We start from the raw sequence: 25208 nt of genomic DNA on the forward strand, positions 1-25208 counted from the left end.
TATATCTCCCAGTTACTGCTGACCTCAGAGGGAAGATTTGTGAGGGACCAGGGAGAAGCCTTCAAAGACAAGATGACTTTTTTTTCAAACAGCGCTGATAAGTAGGGTGAGCTAGGGGGATTGGGGTCTTGGAGCTGATGGTTTGTACAGATGTGAGTGGAACGGGTAATGCTACAAAACAACCTGATCCCTCTAAAGGCACCTCATATACAATGGAATAGAGAGAAAGACATGGAAAGATAGAGGGAACAGTGAGAAATGTCAACAAAGGGTATAGCAAGTGAAAAATGTATTCTGGTGGCACCTGGGTTTTGCAGGAAGCCGAGCTAGTGGAGACAAACACATACTACAACCTCCTTTTATCTTCTTACCTGCTTTTACTTTTAGGACGTTTGGTGGAAGAACTCAACACAACACAACATTAAAACCACTCACAGGAGAAGTAAATAACATTGACCATCTTGTGACAATACAATGTTCTGTTGGGAAACTTTTGGACCTGGCACTCATGTGGATGTTATTAGCTGTACCACCCACCTAGACCAGACCAGGCACCCTCACCCCATCCCCAGCAGGATGCAGCCTGACACGGGCACACACACAAAAACGCTTTAGGAACAACTAAAAAAAAAAAAAAAACAACATTAAAAACAGCACAAGATGTTGACCTGACCTCAAAATTCCCTAGATCCCAAACTGATCAAGTAACTGTGAGATGCACTGGAACAAGTCTGATCCACAGAGGCCCCTCCCCTCAACCCATAGGACCCAAAGGCCCCCCGCTAACAACATTGTGTTGCCAGACACCACAGAAAGACAGGACACCCCCCAGAGGACCCATGGTCATTCTCTGATGAGTCACAACAGTTTTGGAGGCACAAGGGAGACCTACACAACATTAGGAAGGTGGTCATAATGTTATGCATGATCGGTGTAGATGTAAAATATTAAATTATAGAAAAAAAAATCCAAATGCTTGTATATGAATTATTTAGTTGACGTACACATTGAAATCCCCATAGCAACATCACTCATTCACAAATTTCATCACCTCAGTTGGAATATGTGGGGATAACTCTTTTTTTTTTCAACTCATGTCATCACTCCATTTATCACTCAATACTAAGAGTTGTCTCTGTTTTTGAAATGAATTTTTTTTCCAACGGGCTGGGTGACATTTGCTAAGCTGATTCGGATGACGTAATGTGCCACCCTTTTTGGCTCAGGTTTTTTCATTTGTAACAACTTCCTGCATGAATAGATGCAATCATGGGGTCCTTGAAAACCTTTACAGTGAATGCTATCTTCTTCGACGCTAATATCCATAAACGTTGCTCCCTCGTGTGCAGAGGGGATCTGAGCTTGGCAGAAATGTCATGTGAAAGTTTGAGCGCGAGGGTCGTGTGAGGATAAACCACGTTAGCTCGGCGACTGCTTCTAATACAATAGAGGGATGCAGTCTCCTGTTAAAGAGCAGACAGCGCCGGCACAGAGACGCGGCTTTAGGTGAAAGCCGCATCCAAGTGTGTGCATCTCCACACCCGCTCCCTGTCTGCCATCTGTATGAGTGTGCACACGGCTGAATGTGTGTGCTCTGGGCGTGTGACTCATACTCAGCATGGCCGAGTGTCTGTGTGTGGCTTTCCGTCTTTCTTCTCTCGCAGACGCCAGCCTGAAGCGGTGTTTCAACTTTCAATGGATGCAGCCTCGGCTTCCGCGGATGCCGGCGCCGGCTGAATCCCGTCTCCTTGATGCTGTTCTTACTGCTGATGATGGTTAATGTCCCATCTCTGTACCATGGCACAACAATATGCGTTTCATCTGCCTTCTGTTTTCAGTGCTACTGTCCAATAACACATTTTTTGGTCCTTTTATTTTTTTTTATTTATTCATACCTATTAATACCTATGCCTTTTGAAAACTGATTTTGGCCTGTGACTTATCACTGGTTTTGTCAAATGCTTCGCAACCAGATCCGAGAATCATTTTATGTACCACTGCGACGAACCGTCGGGACTGCTGACACTGCTCAATCCCTTATTTGACACAAGTCTGCAATAATATTCCCTCCCTAAATCTGAATATCACCTCACTCCGTCCCGCGCTGCCAACTATCACCCCTGACTTAAGCTACGGCTCAAGATTTTTCCCTACGATTGACAAATATGGCTTAACTGTTATTCAGACGAATAATCCTTTAGTGCGTACCCGCCCTTAGATGTTGGAGGCTCGACTACAAGCTCACTGGCTCAAATCATCACACAGTCTTGGAAAATATGAACAAGCAAAATGAAGTAGAATCACTTGCTTTACAGTAAAACCGCCAACATGCCCTCGAGCGAAGTGTTTATCCTCAAACTGCTCCATGAGTGCTTCTGCGTGGAGAACTGGTTTCACTTGGGGCTCCCATAGTGGATTGGATAAGTATAGTAAGAAAAATAAGAAAAAAAATAATCTTACTCTGTTTGTTACTTTGTATAAACAATTGAATGGAAGGCTGAACCAGATGGAAATCTCAGCTTTCAATACCTGGAACTTCCATTTTCCTAGAAAGTCCATCTGAGATGGACATCAAATAAGAAGCCAGGAGTTTGGATAGGGAGTACAAATCCAATCATTTCAAAATAAGGCAGAGTAGGTGTGAGAAAATGATAGGTCTCAAACAACCAGCTCTTTTTTTATTTTTTTATTTGCTGAGTTTAGAGAACAAGAGCTCCTCGTTTTAAGAGCTGGCTACTATTTCATAAATCTACCCCTGAAATCCCTTCCAAGCCCCCCTTTTAGAGACGAGGGTTTTTGAGTAACTACAGTTTCGATTAGTTGCAGTTCAAATGGGATCAACATGCATACCTATACAGTTGAGCATGCCGTTTTCACTGATTGAGGGCCAATATCCTGCCAATAATAACACCAAAGTTCTAGTTCGGACTTCAGGGAGGGAGAAAAAAAACAGGTTGGCAATTAGAGAATAAGAGTGGCAGACACAAGATGAAGACAATGACTTTTAATGTCTATAATGCTCTCTGTTACAACATGATTTATAGTGACTGGCACATAGCAAAGTGAGTCACCCACACCATCTGCCCCTTCCTACCTCACCTCTGCCAGCATGCCTGCGTCTAGCTGTCTCTTTGCTCACTGGTGCCCACGCTTCATCAGCACTCCTCCCAGGGGTGATGGATGGCCTGTCCATACTTCCCAATGTCTAAAGCCAGCTCCTTCCAGACCACCTCATTTCTCCAATATTATTAAATCTTGCCCTTTTCCTCTGAGTCACTCCAGCCTCTTGTCACAACCATGACCATTTCCCTAGCCCCTACAGCACAATGGTCAGCACCATTTACGGAGCCTGATAAATTGCCCTACGTCATCTTCCCCTATCCGCAATCTAACCTCCTACTTTTGTTCCGCATCCAAACCAAAGCTTTAACCCCATTTACGCCCAATATAACTTTAACTCCTCTTGTTGTGAGTCTTCTAATTAATTCATTAAGCATCCTTATTCGTTTATCCATCAGTGGCATTTAACTTTCCTCTCGGCTCTCATTATTATTTCCACTCTTCATCACCATTTTAAAAGACAAATCTCTGACTCCATCTTGATGCAGAGCATGCTCATTATTGATTTCCGACAATACATAACCTTAGGCTACGCAATTGCTTTTCCTGAAACCATAATCGGATCTCAAGTGTCCCACTGTATAAAGTTAAGGTCTGTAACTTTGTGCACAGGAGATCATTTGTCCGTGTGAGCACAGTCAACAACATGATTTGTACGTCTGTGGCTGAGCAACACAGTTTCACAGCAGCCTGTAAAACTGCCAAAACAATAACTCAATTGTTTCACGGCCATGGAGCTCCACACCAAGGAGGCTGTGGTTTGATCCCACTGTGGAACTATTATTACCTTCTTGTTATGTTCTTCAGTTTTGTTCTCATTCATTGTTTTCTTCTTCTGTAGTCAATGCTTGGTTAGGTTTAGGCAACTAAAAACACTACTAGTTTAAGTGAAAACATGCCAGTTGAAATTCATTAAATTCAAAGTAGCATTGTGTAAGTTTTCAAGGGGAAATTTGTGTCCAAAGACATAAATCACTTTCATTAGACTTCGTGAACATTTCAAGAATACGCCAACGAGACTGGGCCAAGCTGAGAGAGCCCACATTCTCAATTTTTGTAGTCACGCATGTAACCATTTGTATGTGTGCACACAAAATGACTATTGCTCTGCAATGAAGTTGTCTGTTAAGGTTCTCAGTCATCCAAGTCATGGTATATGCAAAAAGTGTTTAAGAAAGGCAAACGGACTTGTAGAGTTTTCGCCACTCATCCGAGTGGCTTCTTCAGTTCCAATCGACTGGTGGGGAACTGAGGTTTCAAATAGGGACATCGTGAGCTGGCTCTCCTGAGTTGGGAACACAAACACATGTCCCAGCACAGGAGAGCCAGCTCATCAGGAAAGGATTCAGAGGTCCACTACACCTGAAGGACTAAAGACATTCCTTTGAAGACAACAACATCCAAATGTTAGCCAGAGAAGACAGATGGTTTGAAAGAGGAGTAAAGGAAAACCTTGAAAAACCTTCTCTGAACAGAGGACTGAGATATAATATGCCAAGGAAGACAGGGACAAACAGTCCCCCCTCCCCAATGACACGTAAGTACCTAGCCGTTAATGGACACCAGTCGTGCCAGTTTCTGGTTGTTAACAGAAACAAGTCATGACCTGGATGACTGAGAACCTTCACGGACAGAAACAAGTCAAGCAAATTTCTAATGGGCGACACCCACAGATGTTATTATTTAAACCTCAACTTCCCACAAGTCCCTTAGAACTGAAGAAGCTACTTGGACGAGTAGTGAAACATCCTCATGAGTTGCCTTTCTTAAACGTTTTTGGATCTACAATAAAGTTCAACGTTCATGAAGCTCACTTTAAAAAACGTCGAGGAGAAAGTCCGAACATATGTGTTTCGTAGAAATCAACTGAGGCTTGGAATTAAAGCTCCCCTACCTGTGTAGACCTCCGCCTCAGATGGATCCTCCACTCGTTTATGCTGGATGACGTAGTCGGACACTTTGCAGCCAATCAGAGGCTCCACATCCATCCACTCCAGGGCCACCATCGTGCTCGACGGCTCCAGGTACGGAGCTAGGCGCAAGCTAATGGTGCAATACAGAGAACATGTAAAGCTTACGACACAGGAATAATGTGAATGTGAACAATGACATAAAAAGGACGTCCACTACTGGTATTTCAAATAAAAAAAGGTGTACTTATGGTCTGAGCTTAAAGTATGGATGGCAAGTAAGGATCTAAGAATGAATAAGCAGAAATCCCATGGGGTCATTATTTTGTCCTGAGTAGAAACTGCCAAACCTCTGCCTACATCTGACTGGACAACAGGATGGCAAACAGCGACTTCGGACAAAACAGCATTCCAACGCCACATGTTCTCCAGCAGTGTTCCCTGTGCAGTTTTCCCCCTCTAATCCCTCAAAAGAGATAAAAGAATAACATTTCCATTTTGCCTGCCCTCCAGCTGTGTCTGTGACAGTGGCATCAGAGAGGTTGGTTATCCCTCTTTCATAAAAACAAAATGTGCCGCTCAGTTTCACAATAGTCATAAGTACTGCAGATTTTAATGTGCGAGGCCAGAGTTGGAGATTTGGCTCCGGCTGCGGTGACTCTTTACTAGTTGTTTTGGAGGTTTTGATCACATTACATAATCTGTATCAGCAGATGGAGTTTGGCAGTTTTCGTGCAACTGTAGATTTCCATATTGTTGTTTTTTTTGTTTTTTTTTCGGAGAGCTTTAAATGCATCTCTCTGGTGGCTTAAAAGCTGAGGTTTAATGTTTATTCTTGACATTGGAAACAGCATGTACTGTAACACTATATATATATATTCAGGCCTACGGGAACAGTGTTCAATTGCAAGATCAAATGACGTGCACAAAGACTTTTTCTCTGCACAATCGTTACAAAATGAGGAACAGATTTGACTATTTGTTTTGTCTACTTGGACCAGTATAATATCACAAAAGGGCTGAGACGGTCGGTCATTTTCGTGCCATTCGTGTCCGCTATAACCTAAACTCGTACTTTTTATAAGATTATAAAAAAAATCTAGCCTAAATAAACCTCTAGACAAATGCACTTTTAAATACAATGAAACAATGCATGTATTACATTCATTTGTCAGCTGGAGTCTTTTGGTCTGTAAGGTCACACCTGCCAAAGGGATGATTCTTTTACCTTTTAAAATCGCGAGTCACTTCATGCATCATTTACGGTCTTTTGGGGAATTTGGGGGGAAGAAACGCTCATTGTATTTCCAATTTGTTGCATTTTTGCAATCAAATTTGCTTCTCAAAATTACAACCATATGGCCGCTGCGAAATTTGGGACACAAGAACAGGCTAAATTTCTCAATTTGGTTGGAGCCCAGTTAAAATAAAAAAAAAAAAAAAAAAAACACACAGTGGATGCAAATGCCATTAGGTCATAATGCCATAATCCTCTGTTTGAGTTATGCTCAATTATAGTCAGTAGCTTTAAATGCTGCACAAGCTACACACAACATTATGCGTTTTCTAAGATACCTTATACAAAACGCTATTTTAATTCTTAAAAGAATCACTTTCGTCGTAGGCTTGTCCTCCCATGCCCTTTCAACTTCTTGTTTCTTTTTAAAAGTTCTCAAGGCAACAATTGCTGGAGTGGATGACTCACAAAAGCCCCAAGAGTATTATTAGGACACCTTGAATGAGAGCATGTTCTTTTCAGAGGAGTGTAAGGGCCGACTGACAGTTATTAGAACTTCAGGGACTGTGCTTGTGTCTACAACTTTTTCGAGTGCCCCGGGAGTCAGTGGAGGCAGGAGCGTGTGTCTGTGTGCGCGTATCCATGTGCATATGTGCGTGTCCCTGCAGTGCATCGGTGCATGCATCCATAAAAACTCTCTTGTGCATGAATTCCTAGGTGTCATGGTGTCACCTCACACTTACATTGGCTGCCGGAGGGGACTGCAGTTAGGCAGGCCATCTTTGCTGAAGGCACTCAGGTCACAGCGACACCAGTTATCAATGACATCGCCCTTTCCGGCACACCAGTATGAGCTCATTGTGGCGCTCTTGAAGGCCTGCAAAGGGTAACAGGTGAGAGAAATGCAATTATCTCTTGGAACATGCGCTCGCTGTCCGTCCACGCTTACCCCACCCCCATCCCCCACCCCTTCCACCTTCACCACCAGTGCCCTCCATATCCTAGCACACACACACACAGAGGCGCACGTCCTACTTATGTCCAAATGATGACTTTCCACTGACTACATTCATTTCCATTTGACTATCCCCTAAAATTATCCATGGGCGCTAACATATAAAACCTTACCTTTATAGAGAAGAAGTGAGGACTGGGAGCTGTGCGAAATGTCCAGACCTCAAAGTCGCACAACAATAGAAGTAGAGATGTAGCCCCCCCCAACGCCTACACACACACACACACACACATGCAGTGACCTTTTCATACCCACCGTTCCCAATTACCGGAAGGCAGGAACATCTCACTAACATCGACAAGCTTACACTGTGATATCGTAGACGCGCTGTGACTTTTATGATGGAGATGTGAAAGCTGTGACACTCCCCGGCTCCCTCATTCTATGCACATGTTTGTGTGCGCGAGATCTGTCGGGTGTCGCTGTCGGTCTGACTGCGAAGGGGATGGAGGGGGCGGGTGGTGAGATATTAAGAGGTGACATCATCTCCTAACATCTCCGTGCGCTACTTCATTAACGGGTGAAAGAAAAAAAAAAGAAAAATCAAAGGCAGAAGCTCAGTCATCCTCTAAAAGGCAGCAAAATGCCAATATAACCGTCAAAGCAATAAAGTATAATGTCAGGGCTTTCCCTAAAGCCACAGGCATGATAGAGAGCGAGTTCAAGGGAGTTCGCTCGCACTCTGGCTCCCCCTGTCGCACTCCAGATCAATGGAGCACTCAGTAATTTATGTGCTCTAACTGGTTGGCAGTGCTGCCTCATGCAGACTTCTTCGGAGATGTGCTTGATCATGGTCACAAAAATAGGACACTGGATGCACGCAGGAACATTATCATTGAACACCAGGCATCCGGCAATAAAAGCAGAGGAGCCACTCCTTTGTTCCAATACACCGTGACGTTCGCTTATCCGAAACCAAAGCGGCTGACGAAGACCGCCGACGAAAACCGTGCGCACGCACCACATGCGCGCATGGGTTAATGCAAATGCAAGCTCCAATATTGTAATTGATTTCCACTGTTGGCCCTTTCATTTCATTGGAGAAACGCCAAAGAAGATTTCTGCAGCGCGTTGATTAGTGGAAGTGACACTTGAGATTACTCTGGTCGTCGCCCCGACCAGAAAGGCCGACAGCTTTGTCAAAAAAAAATAAAAAAAAGAGTCAGGGTATGCACTCCAAAGCTGATGTTAGCATTTCCACAACACTGCATTGTTAGCTGTAAAGGAGGCTCAACAGACTTTTATGGGAACTGACTTCTTCCAATACCACTAGCGTTCACTCAAGGAAAAGTACCTTGAGAGTGCAAGTGACCTAAATGAGCAGCAGAGGAAAGAGTGAGGAAAAAAAAAAATAAAAAAAGAGGGTGAGGCTTGAGAGACCGAAGAAAATAGGACAGTAAAAAAATCAACAAGATGAACAAGGATACAAAGGTGTGAAAAGGGAGGCTTCCAGCTCTCGAAGCGTTTCCCTACTTCACTGGCGAACGGATCCTTCAGCAGTCAGGGCTTTCTCATTACGTACCCTCCGATACAAGGCCCTCTAAATGAGCCTGCTGAATGAGCAGTTATTATAGGGGGTAGGAAGCACTGTAATCCATGGCCATTTAATAACCCCCTGGAAAACCAAAAAGGTTATTACATTTCACCCCCCCTCACCAACCTCCCACCCCCCCCTTTTCCTGAACCCATGTGGATAACTGCTGCCAGAAAACAACAGCAGCAGGAGTCTTGCCACCTCATGTCAATGGGAAGCAGGCTACAGACAAAGGCAACACGAAAAACCTGGACTCAAGGTCTGTGCACGCACACAGGCTAGACAAATATGAGAAATGACCTCCGATACTAAGCGCAAAAAGGGAGAAAGACCACAGGACCGCCATGCGTTTACCACCACCAGATTCCTACAAAAACCCCATATGGGTCTGTGCGCTTGATTGCACGGCTGCACATGTGAAAAACAGACAAAGCGATTACCACCGTGTTTATGTTTGAAGAGTAATGCAAGCCAGTCTCCACTGGGTAAACAGGGAATCTAATTGTGGTTTAGGGAATGAGGTAGGGAGTTGTGTGGGGGGCACAGGAGGTAAAACAGAGAGGAGGAATTACCGAAAAGAAAGAGAAAGTGATAGTTAGCTAATATGTAAAGTGATAGTATGTCAAGTGGTGTGGTGGCGAAGAGAGCGGCGTGTCCTGCATGTGGAAAAGCATCGCGTGGGTCAGTCGGGAAAATCTTTCAGGGAGATGAACGCACACACGCACCGAGAGTCCTAGGTTGCAGTACTTCCATGCTCGGCGCAGTTACAAGATAAGTCACAATCTACAAGAGGAGGCTACTCTATACTTTATTGATTAACCACAGATCATGCATTTCCCAGAACACTACAGATCCATACACATTCTGTGTTGACCACACAGGGGTAAGAAACAAACCCCATCCATTATGCTTCATATTAGAAAAGCAAGTGTTTTGACAAAGGAGGTACGATATGAGCATTGACTGTAACAGTGTAAGACAGTTTTCTGTGCAGTCATGACATATTTGCTTTCAGGAACCGGTGATACCCCTTGCTGTTACAATAACACACGGGTCTACCGTTTCACAAATATGCCACAGTTCATCTCCACTGACCTTATCGATACCGAGCGAATTGAGCTGAAACGCAATCACTCCCCGCCGCGAAGAGAGGAGAAGACAAGACGTCTTGAGCAGCAAGGCCACCAAGCATCGGCAACAACTCCAGCCACAAATTCCAAGCCTTGACGTCATTTAGACACTGCAGACTCGCTGGCACCAAAACACAATTTGGACCTTTCACTTTTGTAGATGCCTGTCGTGACTTACAAGAAGCCAAGGGAGGCCATCGTGACCTCTTTAATGTATTAATCTGTTTGTCTAGTCTTTGCTGACCATATTACTGTCCGTATTCAGAGGCTAATACACAAAAACACTGGCCAGCTGGCCCACAGTATTGATTTATAAGATAATCACCAGTGGTGGTAAAGAGTCTAAGTCAGCACACACAGCACACCATCACGGTGTCCTAAGAGAGAGAGAGAGAGTGTGTGTGTGTGCGCTGTGTGTGTGCGCTTGCACATCGACGCATTTATATGGCCTTTCCAATCATTCAAGGCTAATGGTGTTAACAAAGGAACCAATGGGCTGCTTCAAGGAACCTTATCAGAAGTAGTACTTCCTGGAAATGGGACACTAGGGGCAGCTCAAGGGTTGGTTCACCCAGAGGTTGATGGGGGATTGCCGTGTCACATAAGAAAACCTCCAGCACCACGTGGGGTTGGGTTTTAGCCGGGTTTTAGCCAACTCCGTCAGAGGATGTCCTACGGTAATCGGACTTGTCGAGCAAAGCAAACTGATGGTTAGTCTGTCTGTCATCACATCTGTAGCCCAGTAAATCTATTTAATTCACAGTAAATTTATGTAAAAATACATCCTGAAGCTTATTGGAAGCTAATACGAGTCTTCAGTACCGGGTTAGGCAAATGGATTTTGGTATAAAATCTCCTGTAATATCATTCCACTCCACTTACAAAGGAAGTACATTAGGAAGGGCTCTCCTAATGGACAACAAGCAAAAACTTTTATAGTGTTCACATGGGCGTTTAACTACTGACCTGAAAAGCTGCAAACACACCCTTTAAATGAAACGATAGCCAGCGCACCTCTGCTCGGCGAGCACTAAAGCACTGCCGGGGCGCCCGTTGCATCTTTCCTTGTAATCGGAAAGAAAAGTGTGGTCGGTGCGATTGTTAAACGCTGGCGGTATAAAATAAAGGATGTAATCAGCGGCGGTACAGGGTGGGTGTTGACAAGAACATACTGGCCACACAAAGCTTTTATTAATCCACTTAATGATCTACCGTACGGGAGTGTGCTCTCTCCTTGGTACTGAAATGATGTTCCAGGAATCATAACTGGAAAGTCAGGAACGAGCTGCGTGGCAGATAATTACATAAAGTTAATAGCGGCATTCAGGGCGTCTTGCTTTTTTCCTTGTTCATATAATTTATATATTGTAGTGTTAAAATGACTGTGTTTGAGAGAACATTTAACACATACTGCCCAAACAGCAAGGGGTTAAAAGTAACTGGCTACTACACCGTGTGCATTCAGCATTTAGACGTAGTTAGATCTCAGAAAGTATAGGAGAGTATATGCAAAAAACAGAAATTAATAATACTGTATTGATCCCACATGGTCATTTTTTTTTTTTCTGCATTTGACCCATCCATTGTACACTCAGAGCAGAGAAGGGTTAGGTGTTTGCTCAAGACACCACAGCCATGGGCACGGGGGGGGATTTGAACCTGTGACCCTTCGGTCCCGAAGCTGCTCCTCTAATAACTTGCTGCCTGACCGAGTCGTAAACGCGAAAGGGTTCCAACGCCACACATTTGTCAGTTAGATAAAGGTCTGCAAAGGTTTTGTGGCTTAACGGAGTAAACAAAAAAAAAAATGTTTGCTTTACACAACAAGGCAAGAATGCTCCCCAGGAAGTAGGCGTACATGTGTCCTTGCAAACAAACAAGAGAGGATTTAAGAACCCAAAAAGATTCGGGGTAAGATTTAAGAAGACAGAAAAGGTGGGTTGCAGCTAGTGAAAGGGTCCAAGAGGGAACCATTAGAGGTTTGGACGTTCTATAGAATGACCACACAGAATAACTTTATCCAAGTGTGACACAAGATAATCCTTTGAGATAAGATAATCCTTTAATGTGTCACGGTAACATGTTAACATGGTCTGATGGGTTGACCCTAGACCACTATAGGTTGAAGACCTCAGGTGGCAACAAGATATTTTCAATAAATATTTAATATGATGGTTTTATTGGACTTGATTGGAACCTGTTCACTTAGTTTTTTGAGACTAAAGTTTGGGCTAAAGTGTCAAAATGGCTTTATCTGAACTACATGCATCTTCCTTTACATACCCTGCTCTTGTACTTAATGCTTCCACCTCTTTTACTCCGAACCCGCCACCTCCCATCTACACCACTAAAAAATGCCCGGAGACACGCCCCAGTGAGGAGCTGCAGTATTGGGTTATGGTAAGAGCATGACAGCGGCCCTCGACAAGATATAGAGCATTCTGACCCATTAGACTCACAACCAATTTGTTCAAAAGGTTTGCCATAATTCAGTCACAGCGACACAGGACTACTGGCAAGCAACACAGACGCAAGCTTATTTGCTTATTCACTGAGGTATTTTTCTCTGGCACTGAAACAGTCTGTAGGAGTTTGTGTGTGCATGTGTGTGCGTGTGTGTGTGTGTGTGTTTGCATGCATTTGCAGGCCTCTAAGCAAGTCAGCTCCAATCCAATTCCAAGACTGGTTCCAGTCGAATTCAAGTCAAGCCTATGTTTAAATCAAGCCAAGCCAGAGAACAGAGAAACTTGAGAGGTATTTACTACCAAGACAAATAGGAAGCGAGCCTTTCCTTCCAAAATGAAAAACATAATCATTACATTTCTTGCGGACGGGGAAGGACAATGAAGGATTTATAATGTTGTCTACATAAACGTCTATGTGCGAAATTCAATTTGTAAAGCTGGGCAGACAATATAGTGCTGCATTTAAAATACTTAAAAAGTCAGTTTAAAAGAAAAAAATAACTGACATGACCCCCAATTGCAAGCCTTCTGGTTTTATTTTGGAGATTTTGGGATAAACACGCAATACGCAATTATGTAATAGAAGTGAATGGAATTTTATTTGTGGGTTTCACGGCACCAAAACAACAGAATAAAAATGTTGATGTTGACATTTTTAAAAGTTACTGTTCAGTGCTTTGAGCACGACACCTTCATCCATCACTCACAGTGGGAGCAATTAAGTATTAGGGCGAGGTTTTCATTATGAAATGGACGGTTTAAATTAAATCTAGCTGCTGGCCGACAAGATATGTCAGAAAATGTGTATATTTTTCTATATTTGGGTGTATCAAAGCAGCATTTTTGAGGTATAACTCAGATAATTACTCAGTATTGACAGAAATGATCATTAGCCCGGGTATTATATTCCCAAAATCCATAACTAGTGCTTGGTAATGTCATTTCTCGGCACATGTACAAAGAAATGCTTTGTCCTCAATGCTCCTCTTCGACAGAGCCACACATATACAGCTAAGAAGAAAGCAAGCATGCTGGTCTACTATCTCTACTCTTATTTTTTAGTTTTGGTATACAAAGGAAGGCTAATTTCACATACTGTGCAGGCTTTCTTTTGGCTTAACGTGTGATAAATGTTAAAGGGACATGATACGTCCTGTCAAACAGTCAGGCAGCCGGGGAGAAGTCAGTCACCGAACGATGCAGGCAGCCGAGGAAGGAAGGAGGAAAGGAGCCGAAGAAAGAGTGACAGCTCTGTGGAGGTCTGGTGGTGGGAATACACAGACACGAGCATCCGGCGTACAGATATGATGTCAGTCAGCCCAATCATGAACGGGACAACTAAGCCTCAATTTTTGATTGCCTCCACGGGTTGAAGGTAAAAGAAAAAGGAACCTCATCTCCGAGAAAGCTTTTGCAACATGGCAGCTGTCGTTCCTGATAGACCCAGCCAAGTAGAAAGACGGTCTCGAGCAAAATTGTGTGTGTGAGACAGACACGCACATAAAGACGGGGGGGGGGGGGGGGGGGGGCAGGTTGTCGCTCGCCTCTAATGCAATATACGTATGTGCCATTCTGACTAGCAGCAGCTGTGGCCGAGAGAAGAAGAGAAAGCGAGGAAAAGAGGAGCAGAGTGATGGACTCCCCTCCCTCCCAAGAGGTCGATGACATCAATAAGAAGCTAATAATCCTGCCTCAAGCTACCTCAGAAGGGCTTGCCAGAGCGATCCACTGCAGTCTACCCCTTTTCCTTCTCCTCATACATCTCACTCTCCACATCCCCAGAAGACCACGGGTGGGTAGAGGAAGAGAGAGGGATGGATTTGCTCTTCCTCACGTTTAGGTATTGATGAGGCCCACAAGGGGCCGTCTGCTATTGATTGTGCCTTCTTTTCTTTGGGGCTGTGGTGCTTGTTATGGGAGGCACGTATAGGATGCTATATTGTGCGCGCGATCATGAGCGCATATATATATATATATGCATGTAATTTCAGAAGGTAAGGTAATTAGATGCTTGATTAGGGGGAGAATGAACCAGCCGGCTCCCCTATGACGTGCATGTGTGTGTGCTGGGTGTGAGTCACCTGCAAACACCTCTGCGTCTGCTAACGCACCAGACGTCAGGCAGCGAGACAATGTCAAGACGAAAGCCCAAACGGCGCAAAACGTGGTCAACCAAATGTCAAGTGAAGCCAGAGCCCCGTCCTAAATTAGCTTATGGAGGAGAAATCGGATATGATTAACTTTCGCTGCAAAGAGACCCAAAGACTTCTCATACAGGATGAATCATAAACACAGCATGTGGCCATTAAGCTGATATTACATTCAGCTGTGGATGCTTGTTTAGACACAGACACGAGTATATATCTCACACATATACACACCGACTACCCCACAAGAGAAAACCATGATGTCATCTTTTTTATGCCCTCTGTGTTACAGTGCTCACTTCCAGTGGTCAAAGCTAACCAACTAATGCCACCTAGAGGCGGGTGGCTACAACTGCATCAGGTGACGGCTTCAGGGGACGAGGGATTTGTGCAGTTTCAAAGGATTACACCACCATCACATGGCACGAGAATGTATATTAGTAGAATAAACTGCAGGTGAATGTATGCCACCTAGATTTGCCACAGTGTAACACTGTTTTACGACGTTTTTATATAAAATCTGATTTAAGAAAATAAAAAAACAACTACAAATGCAGTTTTTCCCTCTACTATTATATTAGTGGGGCACCTCACACCTCTACGTCAACCCCTGCCCCCCCCTTGAAGGTCATGTTAAGTTTATTTAACTGTATTTTCTACATAGCGCCAGTAATTTAAGGTTACCTTTCCCATAGAACAGGTCTATACCTTGTTCTTTTATTAAACAAACTAAATCATCTTATGTCATTTATCTTATTGTCACAGCGGCATGTCATTTCTGTTCCATCTATGGTCACTTTCTCTTTATACAGACATCCACACGCATGTCCACACACACACACACACACAGCTCTCTACTCCCATGCTGCTTTCTCACCTCTTTGGTGACGTTGTCTTGGACCAAGCTGTAAAGGGGCACGACGCGGCTGACTTCCAGCAGGACGGGGATGGGGGAAGGCTGCTCTCCGCTCCTGCTGCCGCCGCCGCCGCCGCCGCCGCGGCCTCTCCCCGACACTCCCCCCATCACGGCCTGGTGGTGGCACAGGTGGCAGCCAGCTGGACAGCTGCCCTTCTCCTCGCAGCGGATCTCCACGCCGTTCACCAAGTCGTCGGACAACAGCTGGCTCTTCTGCAGCGCCGACAGGTAGCTGATGAAGGGAACCGACTTCAGCTCACGCCGCCCACCTACGCCGACTCCCTGGTCTGTTGCCTCTGGAGGGGTAGGCAGGAGAGGAAGGGATGGTATGTGGGTATGGGTAGGAGGTGGTAGACATTCAGATAAACAGTTAGCAACACTAATGATTTTCATTCATTTCAGAAGGGGTAGGTGAGTGGTGGGCAGTTGTCACAACATAAGTCTTTTTAATTTATATATATTGTACGCCTCCAAATTATATAAACAACCCAATTTCCTTAATTATCTTTAACTTTAACACCAAAAGGAGATGGATAGTCCCCCAGTTGCACAGAGCATCAGCATTTGGATTTACTTATTTAAAAATAACAACTAATCCCTTACTGCCATCAGTTTTAACGAACAAAGGAGGTGGGAGTAGAGGGAGGAGGGACGGGGGTGTGACCGGGCTTCTTCTCCTCAGTGTCAATTACTGCTGTTTGATGTTCTCACTGGACTTGGTGGGGATCCTTTTTCGTCATTTCCTCTTTGAGCCGAGAAAATAACACACCATGTGGAAAGAGGGGGCAGCGACAGAAGCAGGGGAGGAGGAGAAGAAGCACGAGAGATTGCTACTTGGGCGTTCGAGTGTTTGAACTGGAGGACACATCAGGCCACATGTTACCGTGGAGCAGATCTACCATCTGCGCCGATGTGGCAGATGCACGCCGAACTGTCAGGTTTCCAAATGGATGCCGAAGAATACTTCTAGTCGCAGGAAGCTGCATTAACGCTTGGATTATGGTGCAACACAGAGTCGTGATGCATCATCGGTCTGTGCTACAAAATGTGAGGAAGCCACAGTGCCTGAGAAATGTTCATCTACAAAATCACCCCCAGTTTAAAACACTGAATACATATCATCCTGTAATTCAATTCAATTTTTCAAGAATCGAATAACCTACAACTTAAGCTTAATAATGAATCTTAATAACAAAATCTTCATCCGCCCAAAACGCACGATTTTGCAAACTTACAATCCCACGCACATGCAGAAGCACAGAGAAGAATCAATGAGAACACCAATGCAAGGACACGAAGAAAAAGAAAAACTACACAGCAGGAAAATAACTCTTTAAATGACTCTAAATAATAACTATTCTCTGCTGGCAGTTTTAACAGAGAAAGAGTTTTGACAGAGAAATCTAACATAATCATTTCAAACTGTTCCCAAGGTCAAAGAAAACTGCATATGTGTTTATGCAAGAGACAGAAAGAACCAACTCAGGATGTGTCTACATGTGCAATTTCAACATTTCCAGCAAAGTAAGATAAGCAAATCTGGGATACAAATATGGAGTGTTCACTTTCAGTCACTGTTTTTCTCGACTCAACAACGCAACGCAGAGATTCTTATAGGTTGTCAAGGATTATTCTCGATTTATTTGGTTATTATAGTTATTTGTGGTAATAAAAGGAGAGCTACTCTAAATATCCACTGTGATTTAAAGCTGCAAAAAGATGATATCGTAAAAGTACCAAGAAACCATGTGATTACAGAACATGCACAGTGCATATACTGTAGTTTTAGAAAGAAATATGATAGTTGAGTAAACTAACTAATGTCCTTAGAGACTTTATGTGTAAAAGTGAACCAAGTCTATTAATGTACATCTTTGTGACTTACAGTAACGTAATGTGCGACAGTATGTAAACAGGCTCAAGGGGTGGCCCAAGAGCCCATTCACATTCGCTTCTTGAGGGAACACAGACCCAGAGAAGAGCCGTTATCGTCCATCTCTCACAAAACATTCCTCAGGTTTGGCGGGGCAAAGTCAGTCTGCTTCACTCTCGCCTCCTTCCACCTCATATCAAATGCCTTTTTAAGAAAATCATTAAATATTTGCAATAAAAAAAAGCAAAACAAGGCACTAGATATATTTTTTTCCCAAAATCTTGCAACTAAGTTCAAAAGTGTTTTTTCTTAAAGTGTGAGAAACGGTGACACAATTTAGACATTAACAGAAATCATCCCTTCACCTCTTCATAAATCATGACAGCTCTTTGCTGTGTGGTCTGAATGTGATGCTTACGCTGTGCAACACTTGTCATCAAACGTAGCGGGGTGATAAATGGAGTGAACCAACAGGCCATTAATATTGCGCTGCCTTTGCTAATTCAAACGTCTACGTAGAGTGGTTGCAGTATAATTATTTAACAGAGACAAGTCCCTTTTGGCCAGGGTTGTGCTGCCTGTACGCGCCAACGGCAGAAGTGTCAGGTGTCTTCGGTAGCAATTTAGTAAAGATGTTATTGCCTCTGGGTGCAAGATCCAAACATCTAATTTTACCAGGACCCTGATGTATCACACCTATCCAATCATTTTGTACAGAATCTTTTTTTCCCCTCTACGGTGCTTTGTTAATAGCATGCTACAGCACAATTACATTTATCAAATGTCTTTTCAGTTTCTAAATGAACCTTATGCCCACAGCGACTGAGTGTAGGGATGCTGCATGGAGAGCCTCTCTTGGATTTATGTAGACTTATTCTGACATCTAGTGGTTATTCTCTATAATTACTGGCTTTCCTCAAAAAAACAACAAACCCAAAAACAAACATACAGTACATCTGGACATCTGGATTTTAAGTGCAGCTGTAGCCTGTGCGCTTCTCTGTCAAACTCATTTACAGGTTTGCTTGATCACTCACGTTAACCAGTCTTGTATCATTTGCAATATATATATGTAATAAGTAGTGCTTTTCCAGGAGAAGTTACTTCATATTTAATAAAATAATAAATAAAAAATGCATTACTAATAAGGGTCTTTTTAATGTTTGTACTGCGCCTGCAAAACAAAAGGATTTAATCTGACCTTGGCCATGAAATAGAAAGGAATGATTGAAACAAGAGACTGAAACACTGCAAAATAATTTGATGTCGGTGTAATCGGCTCATGCACGGCTGCGATCAGGACCGAACTGAATGTAATTGCTCTGGTTTATCACCAGTCTATGTTTATCACCTGGGAGAATGGAAGGGGCGTGTCTCGGCGCACCGAGGCCAAGGCGGCGGCCAATCAAAACGAACGCCAGGCTCGGCCGCCGTGCGTATTGCGTAACGCCTACGTGAAGTCGTCAGCACTGCAGTCTTTCAGTAGCGGCTGCAGTTGCAGACAGACAAGCACGCCCCAGCGAAACATCTGCACTTTTGAGCCAGCAGACACTGAAGAAAAGGTAACGCTACGGCGCAAGAGTGAAACATTGCCACGGGCCGCGTGATTTTGAATGCACGTTCTTCAAAATCCGCCCTGTCATGTTGAGTAACAGTCGCGGTGCGTGTCTAATCGTTGAGGGCACTGTTTTGTCTTGAGGGGAGGCCTCTCATGTGGTAGTTTGCAAGTCTAGGCTGCAATGTCAACACAGTTTAAAGCAAAAACAAGAGCGTTGTGGTTTAAACCTAACAAGGTTGCTTATCATATTGCTTGTCATTAGCGTTACCTAGCACCACCGTCTGTTAGCTCACTGACACATCAACACATGCTAACCATTACCATAATTAGTGCTTGTCGTCAGCTGCGACTCACTTAACGGGTGTACTGTGGTAAATAAATTGAATTAAAATAAAACTGAATTCAACTTTCACGCCCATTATACTTACAAGAATGCTTTCCGTTTTAACTGGTCACCTTATTAGTGTTTTCCGTTATGTGAGCTACACAGTTAAGAGCTAGCAACAGCTAGCCTGTTTTGCTAGTAACAGCTCCCAGTGTGCTTTGCGCCGCAAATAAACCGCTGGCCTATTAACGTTAGATTAGTGGGAGTGTTCAGGACTGTATCATCACAGTACCAGACACCATATCACTCCACATCTACTTTGCATAGCCGTTTTAAGTCGTTGTTCTGCTGCACACTCATCTGTAACACACAGAGTGAACACGATCCCTCCTTTGTCATGTGTGTGACACATCTCACTATGATTTCACAGAGAATGGTGAAATATTGCACACTTTTTCTCCCCCTCTCTCTCTCTGTCTCTCAAGGAAAGGATCCATAATGGCGGCTGCATCTTCCCCGCTAGACCCAGATTTGATGAGGGAGGTTCTTGAATGCCCCATCTGCCTGGAAACCTACAACCAGGAACAGATGAGACCCAAACTCCTGCAGTGTGGTCACACGGTGTGCCGCCAGTGTCTCGAGAAGCTGCTGGCCAACACTATCAACGGCGTCCGCTGCCCCTTCTGCAGCAAGGTCTCTCGCATGAGCAGCATCTCCCAGCTGGCTGATAATCTCACCGTCCTCAAGATCCTGGACTGCGCCATGTCCTGCAGCGCCGCGGCGGCTGCCCTCATGTGCCGGTCCTGCTGCAACCGCCTGCCGCGGCAGTACTGCCACGACTGTGTCACGGTTCTCTGTGAGCTCTGCAAAGAGGAGGGCCACCTGCACCAAGGCCATTCCGTCCAGCCGATAAGGGTGGCGGCTGAACAGCGCCGTAAAGAACTGGGCGGCAAGCTGGCTGCTCTCCGTGACGTAATGGGAGAAATTCAGAAGAAAAAGACAGCAATTGAAAGCATTTCCAAGTCCTTGAGACTGAAGTACCGGGCGGTTCAGCAGGAATACACCACAGCCGAGCTCCGTCTTCAGGAGGAGCTCAGCAGGTCCAGAAGGACGTTCTCGTCTTCCATGGCAGAAGTGGAAAAGCTCAATGCACAGACCCTGGAGGATCAGACATATCTTCTGAACATTGCAGAGGTAAAAGTGGTGTCGCGTTGTGATTATCTGACAATGCGGGTGAGGCAAAGCGATATCGCCTTGCTAAAAGATGATGGTGGGGGCAGTGATGATGAGGAGCTGGATCTGAGGAGTAGTTTACCCACAATGTTTCAGCTGCAGGAGCCGGAGCTTGTCAGAACAGAACAATCTAAACCTTTAGAAGTAGGCCAGATGACCACAAACACTTACACCGTCAGTACAGATGATGAGGAGAGTAGGTTAGAGATGGCGCTGGAAGGTGATGTAGATGGCGTAGCTGGGGCTGCAGGGGGTGCAATGGGGGCTCAAGTGGATCTTTACAGAGATATTGACATGGTTGCAGCTGCGGAGGAGGCAGGATGTGGTTCACCAAGCAGCTTTAAGTCAAAGTCCATGGATGCAGGAGGGGGATCACCTGGGCCAGCTAGGGCAAGTTCAGGTCCTCCGATGTGCCAGTTTGTGAAGAAGATGGGCTCTAAGGGAAGTCTGGCTGGCATGTTCAATCTGCCAGTCAGCATCTGTGTAACACCACAAGGTGAGGTGCTGGTGGCTGACCGTGGCAACTATCGCATCCAGATTTTTAACCGCAAAGGTTTCCAGCGTGAAATCAGACGCAATTCCAGTAGTATCGACAACTTTGTCTTGAGCTTCCTTGGGGCTGACCTGCCTAACCTTGTCCCCTTATCTATTGCTGTGACACCTCAAGGGCTGATCGGTGTCACTGACAACTATGATAACTCAGTAAAAGTCTACACCATGGATGGGCACTGTGTGGCTTGCCACAAGAACCAGCTGATTAAACCATGGGGCATTACTGCCATGCCATCAGGCCAGTTTGTAGTGTCAGATGTCGAAGGTGGCAAGCTGTGGTGTCTAGCTGTGGACCGCAATGTAGGTGTGGTCAGTTACAGCCGATTGTGCTCTGCTGTTCGGCCAAAGTTTGTGACCTGTGATGCAGCTGGAACGGTCTATTTCACCCAGGGCCTCGCCCTAAACTTTGAGAAACGCCACAATGAGCCTCACCTGGAGGGGGGCTTCTCTATCGGCTCAGTGGGTACCGATGGCCAGCTTGGCAAACAGCTCAGCCACTTCTTCTCAGAGTCGGAGGACTTCCGCTGCATCACTGGCATGTGTGTGGATGCAAATGGCGATTTGCTGGTTACAGACAGTGGCAGGAAAGAAATCCTCCAGTTTCCCAAAGAAGGTGGATTCAATGTTCTAATTCAGGAGGGGCTGACCTGCCCCGTGGGAGTGGCCACCACCCAGAAAGGACAACTGTTGGTGCTGGATTGCTCGGACCATTGTGTCAAAGTCTACACATACATCCAGAGGAGGCATTCCTCCACTTCCTAGAAGAACAGTGCAATGAGAGGTTTTGCTTGGGTGTGTTATAGGTCTGTATGGAGGTTTAGAAAGGGAAGAGACCCTGTTATTTGTCACTTTAGTTTGCTTCACTCAAAGCAGACAGTTTTCACTTCAGCTTTCATTGGGTTATTAAATGAATGTTCTGGTCAGTTCAGTTGAAGGCCTACTGGATTTTAATTTAATACCTCAAGTTTAACCTCATGATTTTAAAGGATCAAAACAGTGAAACAGGCCTTGCAACATTTTTAGATCAAAGGCACTGACTGGCTAGTTGACACATTAGAATTACCAAAAGAAGCCACGGATGTCAAAGCTGCTGAGGCACAAAGTACAGACGACTTTCCTTCCTCTGTCACTGGCTGCTATATCCACCGTTCAGCCTGACTGTGCGTGATGCATGGCTTTCACTAATTTGGCTCAGCTTTGCGCCAGAGAAGAGAAAAAAAAATAAAACAGGGGGAGGAAAAAGAGCTGAAAATGAACATGTTATTTACATATGAAATAAAGCATTACCAAGGCTTTTGGCCTGTGAAGCACTTTATTGTCGACACGTCACTGTTTCTTAGTGTTTGGTTTTCGTAGCACAGACTAATACTGATGTTGCTGAATGCGGCTGGCAGCTTTAAAGATTACTGTGCAGTTAGCCAAAGGCAAAACAGTAACCAAGTACCAGCACTCATTGCATAGCATTCAGTAACATTCAGGGAGCATTAAATCTAAAATATTAAGTTACAGAAAAGGGGGTTAAGTGGAAATCACAACATGATATGGAGGAAATATGGAACAATAGTGATTAAGGCCATTTACTGGAATTCTGTGGATTTGTTTTTTATGCTCGTTGTCAGGAAAAATGTTTATGTTGGTGTATAACAGAAAATAAGGCAACAGTCTATTAAATAAGTCTATTTATGTTTGTTAAAGCGTATTAAAGGGTAGCTAAGTTAACACATTATTGTATTTTGTTTCTGGTATTTATTAAAACTGCCCAGCAAGCCTGCGTACATCAGCCAAAATACAAGTTTACAGTTTTCTGAGCAAAGGTCACTAAAATCCACCCTCTGATCTACAAATTATATTTTTTACCTATTTTAGTTTAATGTTCTCCAAGCCACCGTGTCAGTGAGTGTAAGGCACCAGTAAGATCAAATTCTTGTCATCGGCTCCAGATTATATTCAAGCTCCTCAGCTCAAACCTCTTCATTCTGTTTGCCTTTTCTTTAACCTGCGGCACTGATGTCAGTACTGAGAAAACACTCCTAGTTTTAGTCCTGCCACTCAAATAGAAATGCATCCCTTATGAATAGAGCAGAAATGTTCTAAGGTCCCGGATGGACCTTTGTAGCTTGGAGGGTCTTAAGAAGTGAGAGCACTCTGTTCTTTCTGTTCTCAAAGCTAGATTATACAACCGTCTACAAATGGCTTTTAACTGCTATTCATAAATTCAGCACCCAGATCACATCAAGCATAAGGATGCAGCAGATGTCTATAACTTGAATAATGTCTGCCAACTTTTGTTTAAACCTGACATTTATTCCAGACAACACGCTGCACGGATGCCTTCTGGTTGCACGGTCTTTGTAGGGATTGCAGATGGCAGTAGTGTTCAGAATAGCACCGCTAGGATAATGATGAGTGAAAGCTCCAGCTTCACACTCCAAACCTGACTCTGTTACACTGGGCTGATCCTGTGTGGCTGTGTCTAACACCTGATAACCTGCAAATTGCAAGTGTTGGTAGATACAGCAACAACAACAGCAGCAGCAGCCATATACAGTGTTTTGCTAATTGGTGCATAAGGTTAATTCACATAAATCTGTTCCCTTTCAGCATGTATTTTTTCTATTATGTGAATTTATTATGTTTTTGAGCCCAAACGAGACATGGCAAAGATAATACTTTCAGGTAACATTATAATTAAAGACACCTTTAATCCAAATATTTAGTGGCCTAAATATGGGGAATCAAGTTAATCATTGAAATCCCTATATCAATACTGTATGTAATATATTCTATGTCCATAAAAGTCATAAATATTAAATCTTCCAGTCCAGATTTGCTCATTAGAGCATGTCGCAAACTGACTTATTTTCAGCCTTAAAAATAATTAATTTCACAAAGCTGACCTTAACTCTGCACATGGAGCCCTGTTACACAGCAACACACAAATATACATATCTAAGAGTCAAACTGTATCATAAACAATAAGTGTTTTTAAAATGTCTAGATAAGAGATACGGGAAAAAAAAAATAGAACTGAATTTAAGTATTAGGTCAAGTCCGTCATAGTACTTTCATGATTCACGTGATGTATTTGTTTTGTTGTTGGGCCGTGCAACGCATTTAGATTCAAGACCGTCTCAGCTGCATGTCATCCCTGCCATCGAAACAGATATTTATTTTTTTGTGCTACACTTACTTCAAGTGATCACTAGTAGTAGAGAATATTCAAGACTCTTTCAGTGACAGAAAAACGCATAAAATGCTACAAAAATCAAGTGTCCTTGTGTCTGTGTGGTGAACATCAGAGTGTCTTCACGTCATCTGAATATCTTTTATTGTATTTTCCTTCGAGCAAAAAGTAATTTCCTTGCATAGAGTTATTCATTTATACTACTGGTTTGTTCTATTGCATATGCATTATATGTCCATAAACCAAATCTCCAGTGTCCTTCACGTTCTGTCTTTTGAAAGCTTTGAATTTTACAATGTGTTGAACACATTGCTGACATCTCTGTGTAGTCAAATTCATGTTTGTATTGTTGATAATCTGAGTGCAATAAACATTATGAAACAGACAAGTATCTGTAGCAGTGTTTCTTCATGGCATTCTAATGTTTGGGTTGACTTTAATGAAATATGTGCATGCATATGCATTTCTTTTTTTCCCCAGTATGGCTATTAAATTAAAATAAACTCTAACTGGGGTATTTTTTCTCTTTTTATTCAAGTTAAATATTTGATCAGAGGATTTTACTGATATGTTTAAGCAGCCGTGGAAAAGTGAGTTTTTTTATAATTACAGTGCAATTGTTTCTTCCATTTTTGTGCAACTTTATATTCATTTTTAGAAGAAAATATTACATTTTATGCTTATTTCAAATACTAAAATACTAGTTGCATAAATGCAAACTACTTACGATCAAATAAATTCGTATAGCTTGGAATGCAGTATTACATGACTTGTATTAAATATTAAAATTAGCCACATTCAGCCACATTAGCTGCATCATAATTCCCACACAATCATTTCCATTCAAATATATATATATGTATAGCATTTTGTAACTATTTTGTGTAATTAGTATTTATTATCTTTGTAAAAATCAATCATATTTAGAGGGTACTGCTTTTGTATCCTTACACTCTGATACTGCTAATTTCAATTAAGTAAAGGATCTTGAGTACTTCTTCCACCACTT

The 25208-nt window shown here is 43.5% G+C and overlaps 2 protein-coding genes across 3 annotated transcripts in view; one reads left to right on the forward strand and one right to left on the reverse strand.

Annotated features, from left to right (window-relative positions):
- astn2 (astrotactin 2) overlaps positions 1-25208 on the reverse strand; it is a gene marked incomplete at its 5' end in the record, with an annotated part of 268101 nt that overhangs the window by 27892 nt on the left and 215001 nt on the right. The window contains 3 exons of the mRNA XM_084572312.1: positions 5015-5163; positions 7011-7144; positions 15436-15770. Coding sequence (XP_084428438.1) covers positions 5015-5163; positions 7011-7144; positions 15436-15770 — 618 coding nt within the window. The remainder of the gene's footprint in view (positions 1-5014; positions 5164-7010; positions 7145-15435; positions 15771-25208) is intronic.
- On the forward strand, positions 18838-24681 carry trim32 (tripartite motif containing 32). 2 transcript variants are annotated; one of them, XM_084572313.1, is made up of 2 exons: positions 18838-18909; positions 19716-24681. In XM_084572313.1, exon 2 carries the CDS (start codon positions 19729-19731, stop codon positions 21775-21777), a length of 2049 nt encoding a protein of 682 aa, XP_084428439.1. In that variant the 5' UTR covers positions 18838-18909; positions 19716-19728; the 3' UTR covers positions 21778-24681. The 2 variants fall into 2 exon arrangements, with proteins under 2 accessions (XP_084428439.1, XP_084428440.1); XM_084572314.1 differs by having other exon boundaries at positions 18869-18909; positions 19721-24681.

Source organism: Chelon labrosus (genome assembly GCF_963514085.1).
Source record: "Chelon labrosus genome assembly, chromosome: 22".
NCBI lineage: Eukaryota > Metazoa > Chordata > Actinopteri > Mugiliformes > Mugilidae > Chelon > Chelon labrosus.